Below are 16,973 nucleotides of genomic sequence, written 5' to 3'. Positions count from 1 at the left end.
TTGATTTTCTTTTCCAAGATTTTCCCAGGTATTGATGTCAAGTGATTAGTCTATACAGTAGTTTCCTGGATCCTCCTTTTCCCCTTCTTGAATATTGGAATGACATCAGTTCTTTTCAAATTCTGTGGCAGTTCCCCCCCTGCTCCAGGAGCTCTAAAAGATTTTGTTCAGTGGTTCTTAGATCACATCACCCAGCATTTTCAATATCCTGGGATGTAAACCATCTGGTCCCGGCAATTTGAACTTTTCTAAAGTGGATAGGTGTTTTCTTTTTACCAGCTTCTTAGGACACAATGATAGAATTAATTCTATGGAAAATTGCAAGAAATACTAAATCAATACTAGGAATGGTATAGTATTGTTCTTGGATGGTTAGAATGGCAAAATTGAAGAAATGAAGGAACAAGATGATTTGGTTATGCCATGTTACTGCCTGCTTAATTCAAACACATATTTTTCTAGGACTGTGTATCTTCTGTAAGATTCTGCCAACAGGATACAACAACAAGAACGTACTTTAGATAGGAAACATCTTTTCCACTTCAGATATTAAAGCAAACACCTCTAACAAAGCCCAGAATAGTTAAAAGCAATGGCTTTCTGTGATAAAAATTTGTCTGTAGAGACTGGCATTGAGAAAGCATTAGTAGATGATAGATGCCTTTGAATTGTGGCTATGGAGACAGTTATTATGAACATCCTGGACTATATATGTGAATGCAAGCAGATGGTAGAAAGTGTTTGGCAAGGTTGAGAGAAGTAAAAAAAAAGATAATGGATCAGGTAGATTGCTGACATCAAAGATATTATTGGAATGTCTTTGGAAGAGTTACAAGTTACTAGTAAAAATAATTCAGAATGGAAAATATTTCTTCATATAGTTGGCAGGAACTGAATCCAACTTGATAACAACTAACTAAATTCCAGTAATTACTGTATAAGACTGATAGCATTTTTTTTTTTACCAACAACAGAACAAATGATCTGAGTACCAAAAGCTATCTCCTATTGCAATCTTAAGGAATGTTATAAGCTATTGTGAAGTACAGAGCATGGCATAGCTTAAAATTAATCAGTGACTTCTTACAGAAATCATCACATTGTTAATGTGGTGAGCCACCTATAAAGCAAATAAATCAATATGAAATATTTATTCAGATAACTGAATAAATGTTTAGACAATTTTTTTCTTATCTGCAGAATTGAGCAAAACTTCTTGAATAAGTCCCATTACTCAGTGAACTTATTGCATGCTGCATTATTCTTTGCTAAGCAGGGAATCATTGAGCCAGCAGACAAAGGCAGATATAAATCTTCATCCTCATCATCATTTTTGCTTCCTTATTAATTTTATATTAACATTTTTCCTAGGTCAGAATAAGAGAATAGGAGCTACTGATAGCAGAAATAAAGAACAAGTCGAACTTGTAGTGGATGTGTGATAAAATGTGTATTATTAGTGAAACCAATGCCTGCCCAACTTCCACAAATAAATTATGCTGATTTTTTGTCATTGTTGCTACATATATCTGTATGTTTTAGTACATTTTAGATTTTTAATCTATCTTTCTTTCAGTGGAAGAAAGAAATTTCATCAACAGTTATTGGAAAAGTAATGATTCAACCAGACTCAAATTTCACAGGACTCATTGCAGGCATTGTGGCAACAACATTTTTTCTCTCGCTGTTAGCATTTGGATTTCTCCTTTGGAGAAAAAAGAAAAAGCAAATAAAAGGTGATGATCATTAATACTTTCCTAGAGTTTATTTAAAACTGCAGTAATTCTTACTCGGCTAAAATATATTCCATGAGGTAAGAGGGTTAACCAAATCCGCATTTTCTATTAGTGTTGAAGAAACTATAAATAATAAGAAAGCTCTATTTAGCAAATGAAAACTCTTTCCTAACAAACAGAAAGATTTGCAGAAAAAATGTGCTCAATTCTTTGCATCTGTCTCCCCTATAAAAGATACAGGACAAATTACCTGAGCCTATATTGACTTTCTCAGGGAGGGATTTGGAACAGCTAATAGAGATAATAGGCATGTGGATGGTAGTGTCAGCACTGTATTCTTGGATTAATAAAAGTCTTTAACAAAATTCCTCATCAAAAGCTCTTTAATAAATTTAGTGACCTTTAAATAACTTGACTCATGCTTTTATAGATTATTTATTGGTTAAAAAAACAAAAAATAAAAAGTAGGAATAAGTGAGCACTGTTCTGTATGGAGGGTAAAAAGAAGTATAATTGTTGAAGGATCTGTGTTCAGACTATTTAACTTATTCATAGATGACTTTAACTTGGGTGTAAACAGTTTCTTGGCCATGTTTGCAGATAATAATGAATAAGATATGCAGAATAGTAAAAAAACAAAAGTGAACTAATCCAGTAGGAATTCTTCAAATTAGCTTAATGGTCAAATAAATAGTAGAAGCAATTCCATTTTAGTACAATAAGCATAGGATGAAGAAAAGGGCAGTCCAAGTAACCAGACAGATCAAACCCTTAACCTGTTAGGAACTTTTTATCTTAGAAAAAAAGGTTACAAAGGGAAGATATGATTGGTCCATACAATCATGAATGATACGGCAAGTCATGTAGTACTAGAGATGGTTCCCTCTCCCCCCCCCAAAAAAAAACACTACAAAAAGGAAGCATCCAATGAAGCTGATTGGAAGGCAGTTTAAAACAAGAGGAAGCATTTGTTCATATAATGTATGAATGATACAGTAAATGTCAGTGTTTGTAAATAATCTCTGTGAAATTCATTGCTACATAATGTGATGCTCATTAACCTAAATAACTATAAATTCATGGAGGACAGGTCTATCAAAGACTCTAGGTCTTGAAAACTCTGTTTTCTCTAGGTTGCCTTCTGCTTGCAAGCAGTCCAGAGTCATCTACTTGACCATTGTTACAAACAAAATGCTGGATTAAGATAAACCTTGGCCTAATCCAATATATGGTTTTGATTGGAAAGATGAGATATTTTAAGAAGAATAAGAATTATTGTTTGTTCCATTAAGAATGATAATAATAGAAACATCAGGTTTTTTTTGTAATATTGACATTCTTTCTTCTATAAGATTTAGGTGGAGAGATTGTTCGCTATGATGGAAGAGTACACACTCCTCATTTGGACAGGCTTGTGAGTGCAAGGAGTGTAAGTCCTACAACTGAATTGGTGTCAAGTGAATCAGTAGACTATAGATCAACTTTTTTGGAAGGTACAATATTACCATTTTTCTCATTAATAAATAGAAAAGGATTGCCAAATGTTAAGCTATGTTGTTTCTATAATGAGATATACAATAGTATCTTTTCATTTGTCTTAGAAAGATTTGTTGTATTAGGTAACGTGATTTTTGTTACATAACACTGATAGTTAGGTAATAAAAGGTCTGCAAGAAAACAAACACACTCAGAGAGCACTAAGGACCCCACTGTTGCATATTTCTGAAAGTCTGTAACATGATGAATCTGTTATAAAATCAACAATCCTCCTGCTTGTCTTCATTAATATTATGATTTTGCCCTTTTAATGGTTTTCATATCCACAATGTAAAGACGCTGATTATGAGAATAGTGAACCAATTCTTGCTGTAATTTCTATGAGAATGCTACCTCAAACAACAATCTTCTGCAGATTTTATATAATTCAGGTATAATTGTTTAAAACTACTATGTTTCCCCGAAAGTAAGACCTACCGTGAAAATAAGCCCTAACTTGATTTTTGGGGGTGGGCCTAATATAAGCCCTACTCCAAAAATAAGCCCTAGTTTTGAGGCGAGGCACAAAAGGGGGGTGGAGCCTTACCTTGCAACCATGCCTCTCCTCGCTGGCCCACTTCTTCTGCGGCATCCCTAGGCCTGCATTTCGCAGTCAGAGGCCTTTTCGGGAGGCCTCTGCAGAGGCCTTCTGGAAAAACCTGACTGCAAAATGCAGACCTGAGCTCCATTCTAAGCTGCAGAATGAAGCTGCTCCTTCAGCCGCAGAAGTGGACCGGCTGGGTGGGGCTGTCAGTGCTGGAGGTGAGTGAAAAAGACACCCCTGAAAATAAGACTTGGTGCCTCTTTCGGAGGCAAAAAAAAAAAAAAAAGACCTGGTCTTATTTTCGGGGAAATACGATACTTAGCAGATTTCCATCATCATACAGCCTGAATCCATGCCCCTCTCTGTTTCTTCTTTTTTTCTTTTGATTGCCAGTATATTATTAGTATATTTGAATGCTAGTATATTGATGCCATCCAAGGTGAAATTTTAATTTGTGCAATAGGCCCATTCCTTATCTTTTTTCACCAATATTCACCAAAATGTTCCCTCTTTTTATATCCATTCTCTGTGATAACTTCAGATAATATATCTTCACAACCTAATAAGAAGTTTATACAAAGAATATTATAATTTACTCATGTAGCCTTTCTCTCATACACTGCCTCCAGAAGTGCATGAAGTCAATGGTGAACTTGTGACCTTTCACAATACTCATAGTCAAAGACTCTTGCAATTTGTGAAATTTTGGACTCCTCTTTTATGCTGTCATGATCATATACAGGTAGTCCTCGAGTTACGAGTGTAATGAAGCCTGCATATTCTATTTGTAACTCGTAAACTTATGCGAGTGTATCTCATATCTTGAATGAGATCACTCCCTGCTCGTTAACATGTGCGCAACTCATTAAATGAACATGAGGTATCTCAGGGTGGGGAAGGCCATGAAGGGCCTAGTGATGGAACAGATCCCCAAGACTTCCCTGACTCACTAAGATACTTCATGCTTTCCCCTCCCTTCATGCTGCGCTGGATTCACCTTGAAAAGATCCATCTCCTCTCTGCCGCCGCTGCTACTGCTGCCTGGATCTGAGGCTGGGAGGCATTTCTGCATGCCTCCAGAGGCCAGATCCAGGCGTTAGAGGCCGTTTTCAGGCTGATGCTGCCTGGAAGTGAGGCTGGGGGAACTTCCGCATGCCTCCAGGCATCATAGATCTTTTCCAGATTGCTGTCGCCCAGATCTGAGGCTGGGGAATGCTTCCACAGCCCTCCGGAGGCCAGTTGCCAGTGGCCTGGAAAAGGCCTCCGGTGTCCAAATCAGGCATCCGGAGGGCCACAGAAGTGTCCTCCGGCCTCAGATCTCAGCGGCAATGGCCTGGAAAAGGCCCCTGGTGCCCAGATCGGGCATCCAGAAGGCTGCGGAAGTGTCCCCCAATCTAGTGTTACTTTAGTCCTCCATTCTCTGCAAACACACCGAAGGCCTGGAGCAGTCAAGAAAGTGAAGGATCTCGAACTTGGTGAGTATTGAAGGCCTAGTGCCTAGAGCAGGGCTTTTCAACCTTTTCACCGACTGTACCACTTTTAGGCTATGGCAATATTCGAGTACCACCTAGCAAGGTGTCAAAAACTTGATGACCAAAAAAAAAACCTGTTCAAATTTGCAATTGCACTGAAATGACTTATGACCATTTTTCACACTTATGACCATTGCAGCATGCCCAGGGTTATGTGATTTATATTTGGATGCTTGGCAACTGATTCACATTTATGATGATTACAGTGTTCCAGGGTCATATGATCACTTTTTGCAATCTTTTGATAAGCAAAGTCAATGGCAGGGCTGCTAGTGGCCAAGTGCTAAGGTGGGACTTCCTTCCCTCCCTCCCTCCCTCCCTCCTTCCCTGCCTCCCTCTTTCTCATGCCCACCTCCTTCTGAAGGAAGAATTTGAACACCCCCCCCATATTTTCCCTCTTCCATATATTCATCAAACAAGGAAAAGCCTCCAGAGACAGAAAAATGAGGCTGCTGAGAGAAGTAGCTTAAAAAGGCACATTCCCCTTTAAGAATTAGCTACTGGCTAGCAAGGAAAGTTAATGAGTGCAGCCAGCATTTATGGAAGAAAAAAAATGTAGTAAGTATTGCTGCCGGCTAAGGCAGATTCCCCAAATGGCTCCATTCATAAGTAAAGGAATGCTATAGGCAAAATCCATTCAGGAGAAAAATACTTCAAAATCCCTTGCAGCAAAACTTACTGCTAACAATAGCAGAACAATAGAAGCTAACAGGAGACATCAGCCAAATAGAAATTGCCAAACACTCCTTAAGAACACAAAGCCCACATTGCACATAAGAATCCTTCCACTCTCCATTTCCCTCCCTTCCTCCGTGTCTTACCTCCAGCTGATGCTACCTTTCTTCATTCCTCCTGGAGGGCAACCCTTCCCCTGCTGCATTTCTTGCCTGTTTGTTGCTGCCAGCACAGGTGGCTGCCACAGAAATTGTAGATCAGCTCATGGCCAGCCTGCTTGGACTCCTTGATCTCCTCTCCTCTTCCCCCCCCCCTCCTCCTTCCCTTTCGGTGCACTAGAGCTGACTCCAAATCCTCCCGAGGCTGCTTCTTTTTTTCCCCTCTCCCGCCCAAACTGCCTCCTTTTATAGCTTCTCCTGTCTCTGCCCCCCTCCTCCTCCTTTCTCATGGGGGAGGGTGAGCCAGAAGTGAGCCTCGGGTGAGGCTCAGCCTCAGCCACTCTGCAGTTCCAGAGAACTCTCTCACAGTAAGTCCTTGCCTGTGCTGGCTCTTTCCCTCCCCCACTACACTTGGCTAGCATGGCTGCGTACCAACTGCCACTCATTAATGTACCACAAGTGGTACGCGTACCACCGGTTGAAAAGCCCTGGCCTAGAGTGATCCAGGGTGGGGGTGGGGAGGGAGGGAATAACCAGGGTTGCAGTGCCACTGCGGTCACTCTTAAGGATGAACGACTGCCATGGTGCCACAATATTCATAATTTCAGGATTTGCTCATAAGCACTATGGGGCACTTATTATGTAACCTCAAACGTTTGCTAAAGGAACGCTCGCAACTTGGGGACTACCTGTAAATCTCAGTATCAGCATCCTAATTTGTAGAGGGGCAGTAATGTGAACTGTCCATGCACCTGCAGGATGTCTTTAAAAAAATTCCAAGTAATTCTAGGACAGTATCCATCTTTTAAGGCTGCTTCATAACACCATTTTTCTTACATATATGAAAAAACAATAACACTTAAATTAGTGCTGCTGAATACATGAAGCAACATGCCAGGTTGTATCAAGTTCAATAAAGCAACATCCAATCAAAGAAAAATACCTGTTGTAAACTGAGATATGTTGCTTAAGATCAGAACTATTCGTGCTAAACCTGAGAATGCTTATTCCAAGATGTAAAGCATTCAAAACACTGAAGTTGCAACCTCTTCCAGAGTCTTGGCAAGCCTCCTTCATGGATTTTTCCAAATGTTCTACTTGCCAAATAAAGTGGCTATGAATGCACACACATATAATGACAAGGTATAAAAATCCTTGAGGTAGTTGGGCTGAACACTGCATAGAAAGCAGTTATCTCAATGCTTCAAGAAGGTGCTTCACAAGTGAGCTTTGTAAAGTGCCTTTTCAAATGCTTTGCACAGTGCTAGTGATGCATCAGATCAGGCATATGCAATCATTTAGGCATACTATAAACAGGTTAGTATATGTATAACAGTGGTCTTTCTCTAAACTCTGGAACTGCTAACCTAAACTCTGTTTAAGTAAAAATAAGATTAATGTATGAGTAGCACATCCTGGTCTTATTTGAACATAAATGGCTAAGAAGAGAGTACTTTCTGTTTACAAGAAAATCTCAGCATAGGTAAGAATGCTTTTATGTCCTTGTAAGAAATGTTCACATTGATTGCTGAACTGTACGTCACACAAACTAAACATTTCCTGACAGCATTATAATACACCAATATTCGGACTACAATTATACGTCTGCACACACACAGACACACACACACACACACACACCAGGTACTTGCAGCAAAATAAACATAAATAGAATTCAATCAATAACATTGAGAACAGTCTTCTCAAATCTAACTATAATCCAGATGTGTTAATTGAAACTTCCGGAATTCTTAGAAATTGAAGAACCACATACTGGGAGATGAAGAATTTAAGAATTGAGAGTTGAGGGACCCTAGTTTGGAGAATGCTAATCTAGACAATGAAGCAATGATTATTTAGGTTTTGGATATCAAAAATTATTACCTTCCAATTGTAAGAAGAGCTGGCATACAAATGTTAGTAAATTAAATAAATAATGCAATAAGTTAAATAAATACAAATACAATAATCAGCATACTATTATGCTAGAGCACTTCCTGATGCATTGTGTCTGCAATAATAAAATATCCACCTCAGCTCTGCCAGAACAAGGTCTCATTTAAAGATTCTCCATTGTTTGCTAAGAAAGGGAAAGAGACCCACACATTTCCTAAGCTTTGTTATCAACTATTTCCTTGGATTCAAAGTAATGAGAATAGCAGTGTTTTGTTTAGACACATTTTTATTCTGCTAACTTGTCTGTGCAAATTCATGAAGATTGATGTCTGATCAACCCTATACATTATGGTTCTTAAACAAAAATAGTAAATACATTTACTGTACTTAAAAATGTTAAATATTAAAAATTCAGGAAATGAATCATAAAAGTCAATTTCCTATTTGAATATTTACCTCTTGATAAATATAGTTACAATAATTTGGAAAGTATTAAGCTGATTTTAAACTGTTCATTAAATAATAATTTGAAAATAACCAATATCCTTTGTCATTTCTTTCTTCTCTTCTCTAATGTGTAATGTCTGTTTCCGTAAAATTACTACAAATTCAGATTGTTTTTGTTACAATTTTGAGCTTGGTTCAAAATACAAAATTGTTAGGAAATTCTACAAAAGAAAATATGGTTTGCACCATGGCAATTCCGATTAAGGTTTGCAGTAGAACAGTATGTTTATGAGAGTTGGGATGTCAATTAGTGTTTAAAACTAGTTTTATATAAATGGTGTGAAGAAAATATTACCCCAACAAATGAAAGACAAATTATAGTATATAACGGTTTGCTTTGCAAGCCATATTCTCTTGGTCTATAAGGGCTTCTGATTCTGTTTCCAGGCTTAGCTCCACCATTTTAAATGAATCCTGCAAATCAGATATTCCTGTAGGATCATTATGAAAAGTTCTCTCAAGGGCATAGCTACTGTGTCTCTCAAGTTACAGATAAGCTGGTTCTTTTTAGGATTATTGTTATTGTTTTAGCAATCATGTGTTACATTATGTAATTAGGTGAAAAATAAATTTTAAAATGAAAACTAAACAGATAAACGCAAGTCTTTCTGTGGCAGAATTTGCTATTGACAAAGATGTTTACATTTCCTTATAGACCAGTTTCCAACTTTATCTCAGAATGGATCTTGCAGGCCAACCCAATATCCTCATGTGGACCTATCTCCCATTCTGTCTACTGGAGACTCTGATTTAGCTAGTCCATTGTTACAGACTAATGTTCGCATTGACATTAGTGCCTTAAATCCAGATCTGGTCAAAGAAGTTGAGCATGTTGTTATTGGTGCTGATAATATGATTGTGCACTTCAGTGAAGTAATAGGAAGAGGTAGGTGTCTCAATTGTATTTTATATTTACACATTTAATTTCAAAAATTTGGCTTTATCCCTGTTTATGTTGGGATGCTGAATCATTCAATTTTATGCAATTTTATCTGAAAATACATTCCATTGGGGACGTCCCAAATAATCATTCAATGCATCAGAGAGTACATCCAACATCAGAAATCACTTATTTGCCCACAGGAAAACTTCAAGAGTTATATTTCTAAAGTTAGGAAGGTCTGATGTTGTAAACTTCCAAAGGAAGATGTGCCAATGGCAGGATGATGGATCTAGATTTAGATTTAATATTTTTCTGTCTCCAGCAGAACTTTTGAAATATCAGAGCTTTCAACTGGAAATATCATTGTTTTACCATTGTTTTTTATTTTATTTTATTTTTATTTTTCTACTTTTTTTTTTTATTGAAAGTTTTATAAATTTTACAAAAAGACAAAAACAATACAAAACAAAAGACAACATATACAAAAAAGAAACTAAACATTACATATATATATATATAAAAAAAAAACCCATCTCCCACCCCGCACAAAAACCCTCCCTTCCCCCCCCTGAGCTTCCCAGAGCAGAATATAGGCTTAATTAAAAATTAAGAAATAAAAATAAAAAATTAAATTAAAAAATTTATATTTATATATATATATAAAAAAAATATCTATATATATATATAAAAATAAAACTTATAAAAAAGCTATGTGATATTTTTGTATACCCAGTCTAAATTGTATAAATTTTATCCATTTGTCCCAAACAGCAAGGAACTTCTCTTGCGTTTGTTGCTTTAAGAAAGCCGAAATCTTTGCCATTTCCGCCAGATAAGCTACTTTAAGAAACCATTCCTGCAATGTAGGCAAAGATTCCTTCTTCCAATATTGTCCTACTAACAGCCTAGCGGCTGTAATCAAATTTAACATCAATACAACCTCCTTTGTATCACAATCTGTAACAATGCCTAACAAAAATAATTGCGGAGTAAATTTTACCCTCCTTCTAAAAATTCTCTGGATATTCCACCATATTTTGATCCAAAATGCTTTTATCTCTCTGCATGACCACCAAATATGATAATAGGAAGCATCCTTATAACCACATCTCCAACATTTGGGTTGCACGTCAGGGTACATAAGAGACATTTTTTGTGGATCAAGGTGCCATCTATAAAACATTTTATAAAAATTCTCCCTAAGGTTCTGTGCTTGTGTAAATTTGACATTTCTCACCCAAATGGTTTCCCAAATGTCCAATGAGACTGGGACACCAAAATTCTGCGCCCATCTAATCATACAATCTTTAATTAATTCCGTTTCTGAGTCCATTTCAACTAATACCCCATAAATTCTCTTGATATGGGTTTGTCTTTGATCCTTGACTTGCTTAATAAGATTTCCATCTTCTCTAAGAAAACCCAATTTACAATCCACCTTCCATTTATCTACTAGTTGCCTATATTGAAACCAAGAATAAATAATATTTTCTTGCGCTAAATCTTCTCGTAATCTTAACTGCCAGTTTTGCCCATCCCATCTAAGTAACTGACTATAAGACACCATGTCCATTTTTACTCCTCTTTTTATTCCTTCTATCGCATGCCAAGGTATAGCCCATAATGGAACTTTAAAATCACTTTTATAATATTTTCTCCAAATCCTAAGTAAAGAAATTCTTAAAATATGAGATTTAAAGACCCAGTCCATTTTTTTATTAAATATTAAATAGGCATGCCACCCATAAAGTAAATCCCATCCCTCTAAATGAAGTATCTCAGGATTTGTCAAATTTACCCAATCACTGATTAGTGTTAAGACCACCGCATCGTAATATAATTTCAAATTTGGTACCTTAAGTCCACCCCTCTCACGGAAGTCTTGCATAATTTTAAACTTAACCCTTGGCTTTTTCCCTGCCCAAATAAATTTATTAAGACCCTTCTGCCACTCACTTAAATTAATCTCATTTTTCAAAATCGGTAACATTTGAAACAAAAAAAGAAACTTGGGTAGAATATTCATTTTTATCACTGCAATTCTTCCCATGAGGGATAATTGCAACTTCTCCCAATTCTTCAAGTCCTTCTGTACCCTGACCCACAACCTTTCATAATTATTTTTAAATAATTTTACATTAGAAACAGACAACATCACCCCCAAATATTTTACCTTATTAACAATCTCAAAACCCGTCAAGTTAGCCAAAATCTGCTTCTCCTGACTAGACATATTTTTAGGTAAGATTTTAGTCTTATTTACATTAATCTTGAAACCCGAAACCAAACCATAATGATGAATCAACTGTAATAAGTTTACTGCAGAATAATCAGGTTGCGACAAAGTAACAACCAAGTCATCCGCAAAAGCTCTCAACTTATATTCTTTTTTGTTAACTTCTATTCCTTTAATTTCCTGAGACTCTCGAATTTTGATCAATAATATTTCCAGTGTTAAAACAAACAACAATGGCGATAAAGGACACCCCTGTCTAGTACCTTTCTCTATTGTAAAAACCTCCGACAAACCTCCATTAACAATAAGTTGTGCCATTTGTTTTTGATATATTACCGTAAGAGCTTGTAATATCTTTTCGCCAAAATTCATTTCTTCCATTACTCTTAGCATAAAATGCCAATTCAATTGATCAAATGCTTTTTCAGTATCTAAAAATATGAGCTCTGCAGGAACTTGGTTGTTCTTGTCTAAATATTCTAATAGATTAATAATTTGTCTAACATTATTTTTCATATACCTTCCTGTTATAAACCCTGATTGATCTTTATGCACAAGATGATGCGCCACCCTCATAAGCCTATTTACCAAGATTTTTACAAATATCTTATAATCCACATTTAAAAGAGATATAGGCCTATAATTTTTTGGTAAAGTAAGATCTTGATCCTCCTTTGGAATCAATGATATAAAAGCACTACGCCATGAAGGAGGAATCTCTAAACCCTGTAAGATACCATTAAAAAGATCATTTAATGGTTGGATCATCTCCTCCATTAAAGCTTTATAATAAACAGCTGTTAACCCATCCGTACCCGGTGCTTTCCCTAGTTTCAATTGTTGAATTGCTGAGGCAATTTCCTCCTTAGTAATTAAGCCATTAATTTCATGTTTCTGATCCTCAGTCAGTTTAGGAAAACTTGCCTCAGCTAGATATTTATTTATATCTAGCAGTTGCACATTAGTAGATTTGTATAACTTTTGATAATAATCCAAAAAAGATTTTTTAATCAATTCCTTCTGAGAAACTAATTTACCCTTGTAATTTATTTTCTCTATTATTCTCTGTCTCTGTTTCTTTCTTAATTGATAAGCCAACCATCTCCCAGGCGTTTTACCATTGTTTTATCATTTTTTTGACTGTGTTGCTGCATTGTTCTGAGCAGCTCAGAATGATTTCTGAAAGAATCCAGGACAAGTTTCTTTCCCTCAGCACTTAATCACTCCCAAAATATAAAGACAGCTCCAGAGAAATCAGTAGAAATTGGACTTGTGATATTTTCTCTTTGCAGGGCATTTTGGATGTGTTTATCATGGAACTTTATTGGATACTGATGGCAAGAAAATTCATTGTGCTGTGAAATCCTTGAACAGTGAGCCTCATAATATTTTATTCTGTATCATTGTATTTTCACTGACTAAACTATATTTGTTGAGCCATGATTATTTTTATCAAGTTAAGTGTCTTTGTGTAGCTTGCAGAAATTTTATTCCATACATCTTACAATGTCCATATGGAAGAATGCTCATCATTTCTGTCCACATAATAAATAAAAGATTAAAGGAAAGAGAGAAAAATTGTGGTTTCATTTTACCACTAGCTTATGTTCACTTTTTATGAGTGAGACAGTTGGAAAACAGCAGGACTTAATTGGCACAAACTATTAATAACATTCTTTTAGTTCGACAGATGGAGCATTTCTATATATTGTTATTAATATGTAAAAAAGGAAGAGAAAGGAGTTCTGGAACTATGCTGCTAAAATTTGTTAAATACACTCCAGATAACACTCTTCCAGCTCATTTGCTTATAGATAGGCAGCGTCTAGCCCTGCAAATACCTGGATATAATTTTGAGAATACATATATAAGTTTCAATGTGTTTTATTATAACCTTATTAGGATTATAAAGGAGTAATACTAAGGATCTATATTTGTTCCTTTCATTAAAATGTATTTAAAATATATTAGAAATTATATGTATATTTATTAAAAAATTGTTGCTACATTTTTCAGGAATTACGGATTTGGATGAAGTAGCTCAATTCTTAAAAGAAGGAATTATAATGAAGGATTTCACTCATCCCAATGTCCTGTCACTACTTGGAATTTGCTTGCCTAATGAAGGTTCTCCTTTGGTGGTGCTTCCTTATATGAAACATGGAGATCTTCGAAACTTCATTAGAAATGAATCTCATGTATGTGTATTATGGGATGTTCAGTAGTGATACAGTTAGGCAATTATATATTATTATAGTTCTGTCTGAAAGTACAAATTGATGGATCAATTATTACTTTGAAATATGGTATTTTTAATCAGAATTTAATGAAGTTGCATTACACATTTCACGTAAAAGCAATTGATCGTTGAAAAATACAGAAAAACTACTTGAATCAAAGGATTTATGTGTAGGATTTATTTTATTTTATTTATTAAATTTTTATGCCACCCATCTCCACTACAAAGTGATTCTGGGTGGGCATTTGGACCTGGATGATCAGAATTCCTGTCTGGAGGAGTGTAAGGAATCTGAATTTTTGTTCTTTGGTTTCTTGTACGTTGCTTATAGATTTATGTTGAAGTTGAAGGGAGATGGGCTGGGCTTATAAACATTTTCAAATATGTAGACAATTTTTTGAAAGCAATATGCCATGTTCAGACCTTAATATCCCGGTAATCCTGGGAAAACTCTGTAATCATTGAGAGCTGCTGAGGTTGCTATCTGATTCTGGTAATTTCCCATTTATCTTTGTCATAGGCAATTCTTTATAATTAAAATAAAAAAAATATATAAAAATTACAGTACAAACATTCTGTTGTTTAAGTAAACTAATAATTAATGTTCACCCTAGTTTTGAAAGAAACATACCAATATTTTAAGCCTTAGTTTTCATAGGTAGCTTTATTAGTAAGGTCTAAAAAAGTGCTCTGCCAGTTAAAATAACAATCCTATGCACATTCAATTACAATTTTTTTAATAATTCTGCAATGAAATATTCCTTCTTAATATATACAGTGGGGCAAAAAAGTATTTAGTCAGCCACCAATTGTGCAAGTTCTCCCACTTAAAAAGATGAGAGAGGCCTGTAATTGTCATCATAGATAGACCTCAACTATGAGAGACAAAATGAGAAAACAAATCCAGACAATCACATTGTCTGATTTGGAAAGAATTTATTTGTAAATTATGGTGGAAAATAAGTATTTGGTCAATATCAAAAGTTCATTTCAATACTTTGTTATATATCCTTTGTTGGCAATAACAGAAGTCAAACGTTTTCTGTAAGTCTTCACAAGGTTGGCACACACTGCTGCTGGTATGTTGGTCCATTCCTCCATGCAGATCTCCTCTAGAGCAATGATGTTTTGGGGCTGTCGCTGGGCAACACGGACTTTCAACTCCCTCCAAAGGTTTTCTGTGGGGTTGAGATCTGGAGACTGGCTAGGCCACTCCAGGACCTTGAAATGCTTCTTACGAAGCCACTCCTTCGTTGCCCGGGCGGTGTGTTTAGGATCATTGTCATGATGAAAGACCCAGCCACGTTTCATCTTCAATGCCCTTGCTGATGGAAGGAGGTTTGCACTCAAAATCTCATGATACATGGCCCCATTCATTCTTTCCTGTACACGGATCAGTCGTCCTGGTCCCTTTGCAGAGGAACAGCCCCAAAGCATGATGTTGCCACCCCCATGCTTCACAGTAGGTATGGTGTTCTTTGGATGCAACTCAGCATTCTCTCTTCTCCAAACACGACTGTTTCTATCAAACAGTTCTACTTTGGTTTCATCTGACCATAGTCCATTCTCCCAATCCTCTTCTGGATCATGCAAATGCTCTCTAGCAAACTTCAGACGGGCCTGGACATGTACTGGCTTAAGCAGGGGGACACGTCTGGCACTGCAGGATCGGAGTCCCTGGCGGTGTAGTGTGTTACTGATGGTTGCCTTTGTTACGTTGGTCCCAGCTCTCTGCAGGTCATTCACTAGGTCTGGGATTTTTGCTCACCATTCTTGTGATCATGTTGACCCCACGGGGTGAGATCTTGCGTGGAGCCCCAGATCGAGGAAGATTATCAGTGGTCTTCTTTGTCTTGCATTTTCTAATTATTGCTCCCACAGTTGATTTCTTCACACCAAACTGCTTGCCTATTGCAGATTCAGTCTTCCCAGCCTGGTGCAGGTCTACAGTTTTGTTTCTGGTGTCCTTCGACAGCTCTTTGGTCTTCACCATAGTGGAGTTTGGAGTGTGACTGTTTGAGGTTGTGGACAGGTGTCTTTTATACTGATAACAAGTTCAAACAGGTGCCATTAATACAGGTAATGATTGGAGGACAGAGGAGCCTCTTAAAGAAGGAGTTACAGGTCTGTGAGAGCCAGAAATCTTGCTTGTTTGTAGGTGACCACATACTTATTTTCCACCATAATTTGCAAATAAATTCATTCCAAATCAGATAATGTGATTTTCTGGATTTGTTTTCTCATTTGGTCTCTCATAGTTGAGGTTTACCTATGATGACAATTACAGGCCTCTCTCATCTTTTTAAGTGGGAGAACTTGTACAATTGGTGGCTGACTAAATACTTTTTTGCCCACTGTATCATGTATATAAGAATCACTGTGTAATAACAACAAAATGGTAATCTAAAACTTAGGTTATCACATATTTCAACACTTCTCACAATTAGTTAATTTCATCTAGATTTCTTTTTTAAACATGCTATATAATCAAATAAATACTTAAATTTATTCAATATTTTGTTTCCTTAGTTACTAATGCAAGTTTAGGATCAGGAAAACTATGTTTGAATGTAGAACCTTTCAATATTAAAATGAAGATTAAGTTTGATTTCATCTATTACAGTACATATTTATAACTGAAAGTCATTCTTCACTGCATTGTTTTAACTACTAACACGTCCATAATTTTCAGAATCCAACGGTGAAGGATCTGATTGGATTTGGTCTACAAGTAGCAAAAGGGATGAAATATCTTGCAAGCAAAAAGTTTGTCCATAGAGATTTAGCAGCAAGAAATTGTATGTAAGTACAGATTAACTTTTTTCTCACATTATTTCTAGTGATTAAGGCACCAGAACAGAAGCCAGGAGATTGTTTTAATCTCACTTTAGTGATATAAGTCAGCTGAGTGATTTTGAGACAGTTACTCTCAGCTCAACTCACCTCATGGAGCAGTTATGGGAAAAATAGGAATACAAAAGAAGATTTAGATCTGCTCGCTGCCTTGAGTTATTTATTTAAAAAAATGAGG

At 36.3% G+C, this 16,973-nt stretch overlaps 1 protein-coding gene across 4 annotated transcripts in view; it reads left to right on the top strand.

Annotated features, from left to right (window-relative positions):
• Positions 1-16,973, top strand: part of MET (MET proto-oncogene, receptor tyrosine kinase) — a 137,169-nt gene that overhangs the window by 107,154 nt on the left and 13,042 nt on the right. For all 4 annotated transcript variants that reach the window (XM_039337005.1, XM_039337008.1, XM_039337006.1 and 1 more), the window contains 6 exons: positions 1,577-1,736; positions 3,089-3,229; positions 9,240-9,470; positions 12,996-13,076; positions 13,720-13,901; positions 16,635-16,744. In XM_039337005.1, the coding sequence (XP_039192939.1) occupies positions 1,577-1,736; positions 3,089-3,229; positions 9,240-9,470; positions 12,996-13,076; positions 13,720-13,901; positions 16,635-16,744 (905 nt within the window). The remainder of the gene's footprint in view (positions 1-1,576; positions 1,737-3,088; positions 3,230-9,239; positions 9,471-12,995; positions 13,077-13,719; positions 13,902-16,634; positions 16,745-16,973) is intronic.

Source organism: Crotalus tigris, unplaced genomic scaffold (genome assembly GCF_016545835.1).
Source record: "Crotalus tigris isolate CLP2741 ecotype Arizona unplaced genomic scaffold, ASM1654583v1 scf7180000017667.1391209, whole genome shotgun sequence".
NCBI classification, from domain to species: Eukaryota; Metazoa; Chordata; class Lepidosauria; order Squamata; family Viperidae; genus Crotalus; species Crotalus tigris.
This window is presented reverse-complemented; position numbering and strand designations above follow the sequence as displayed.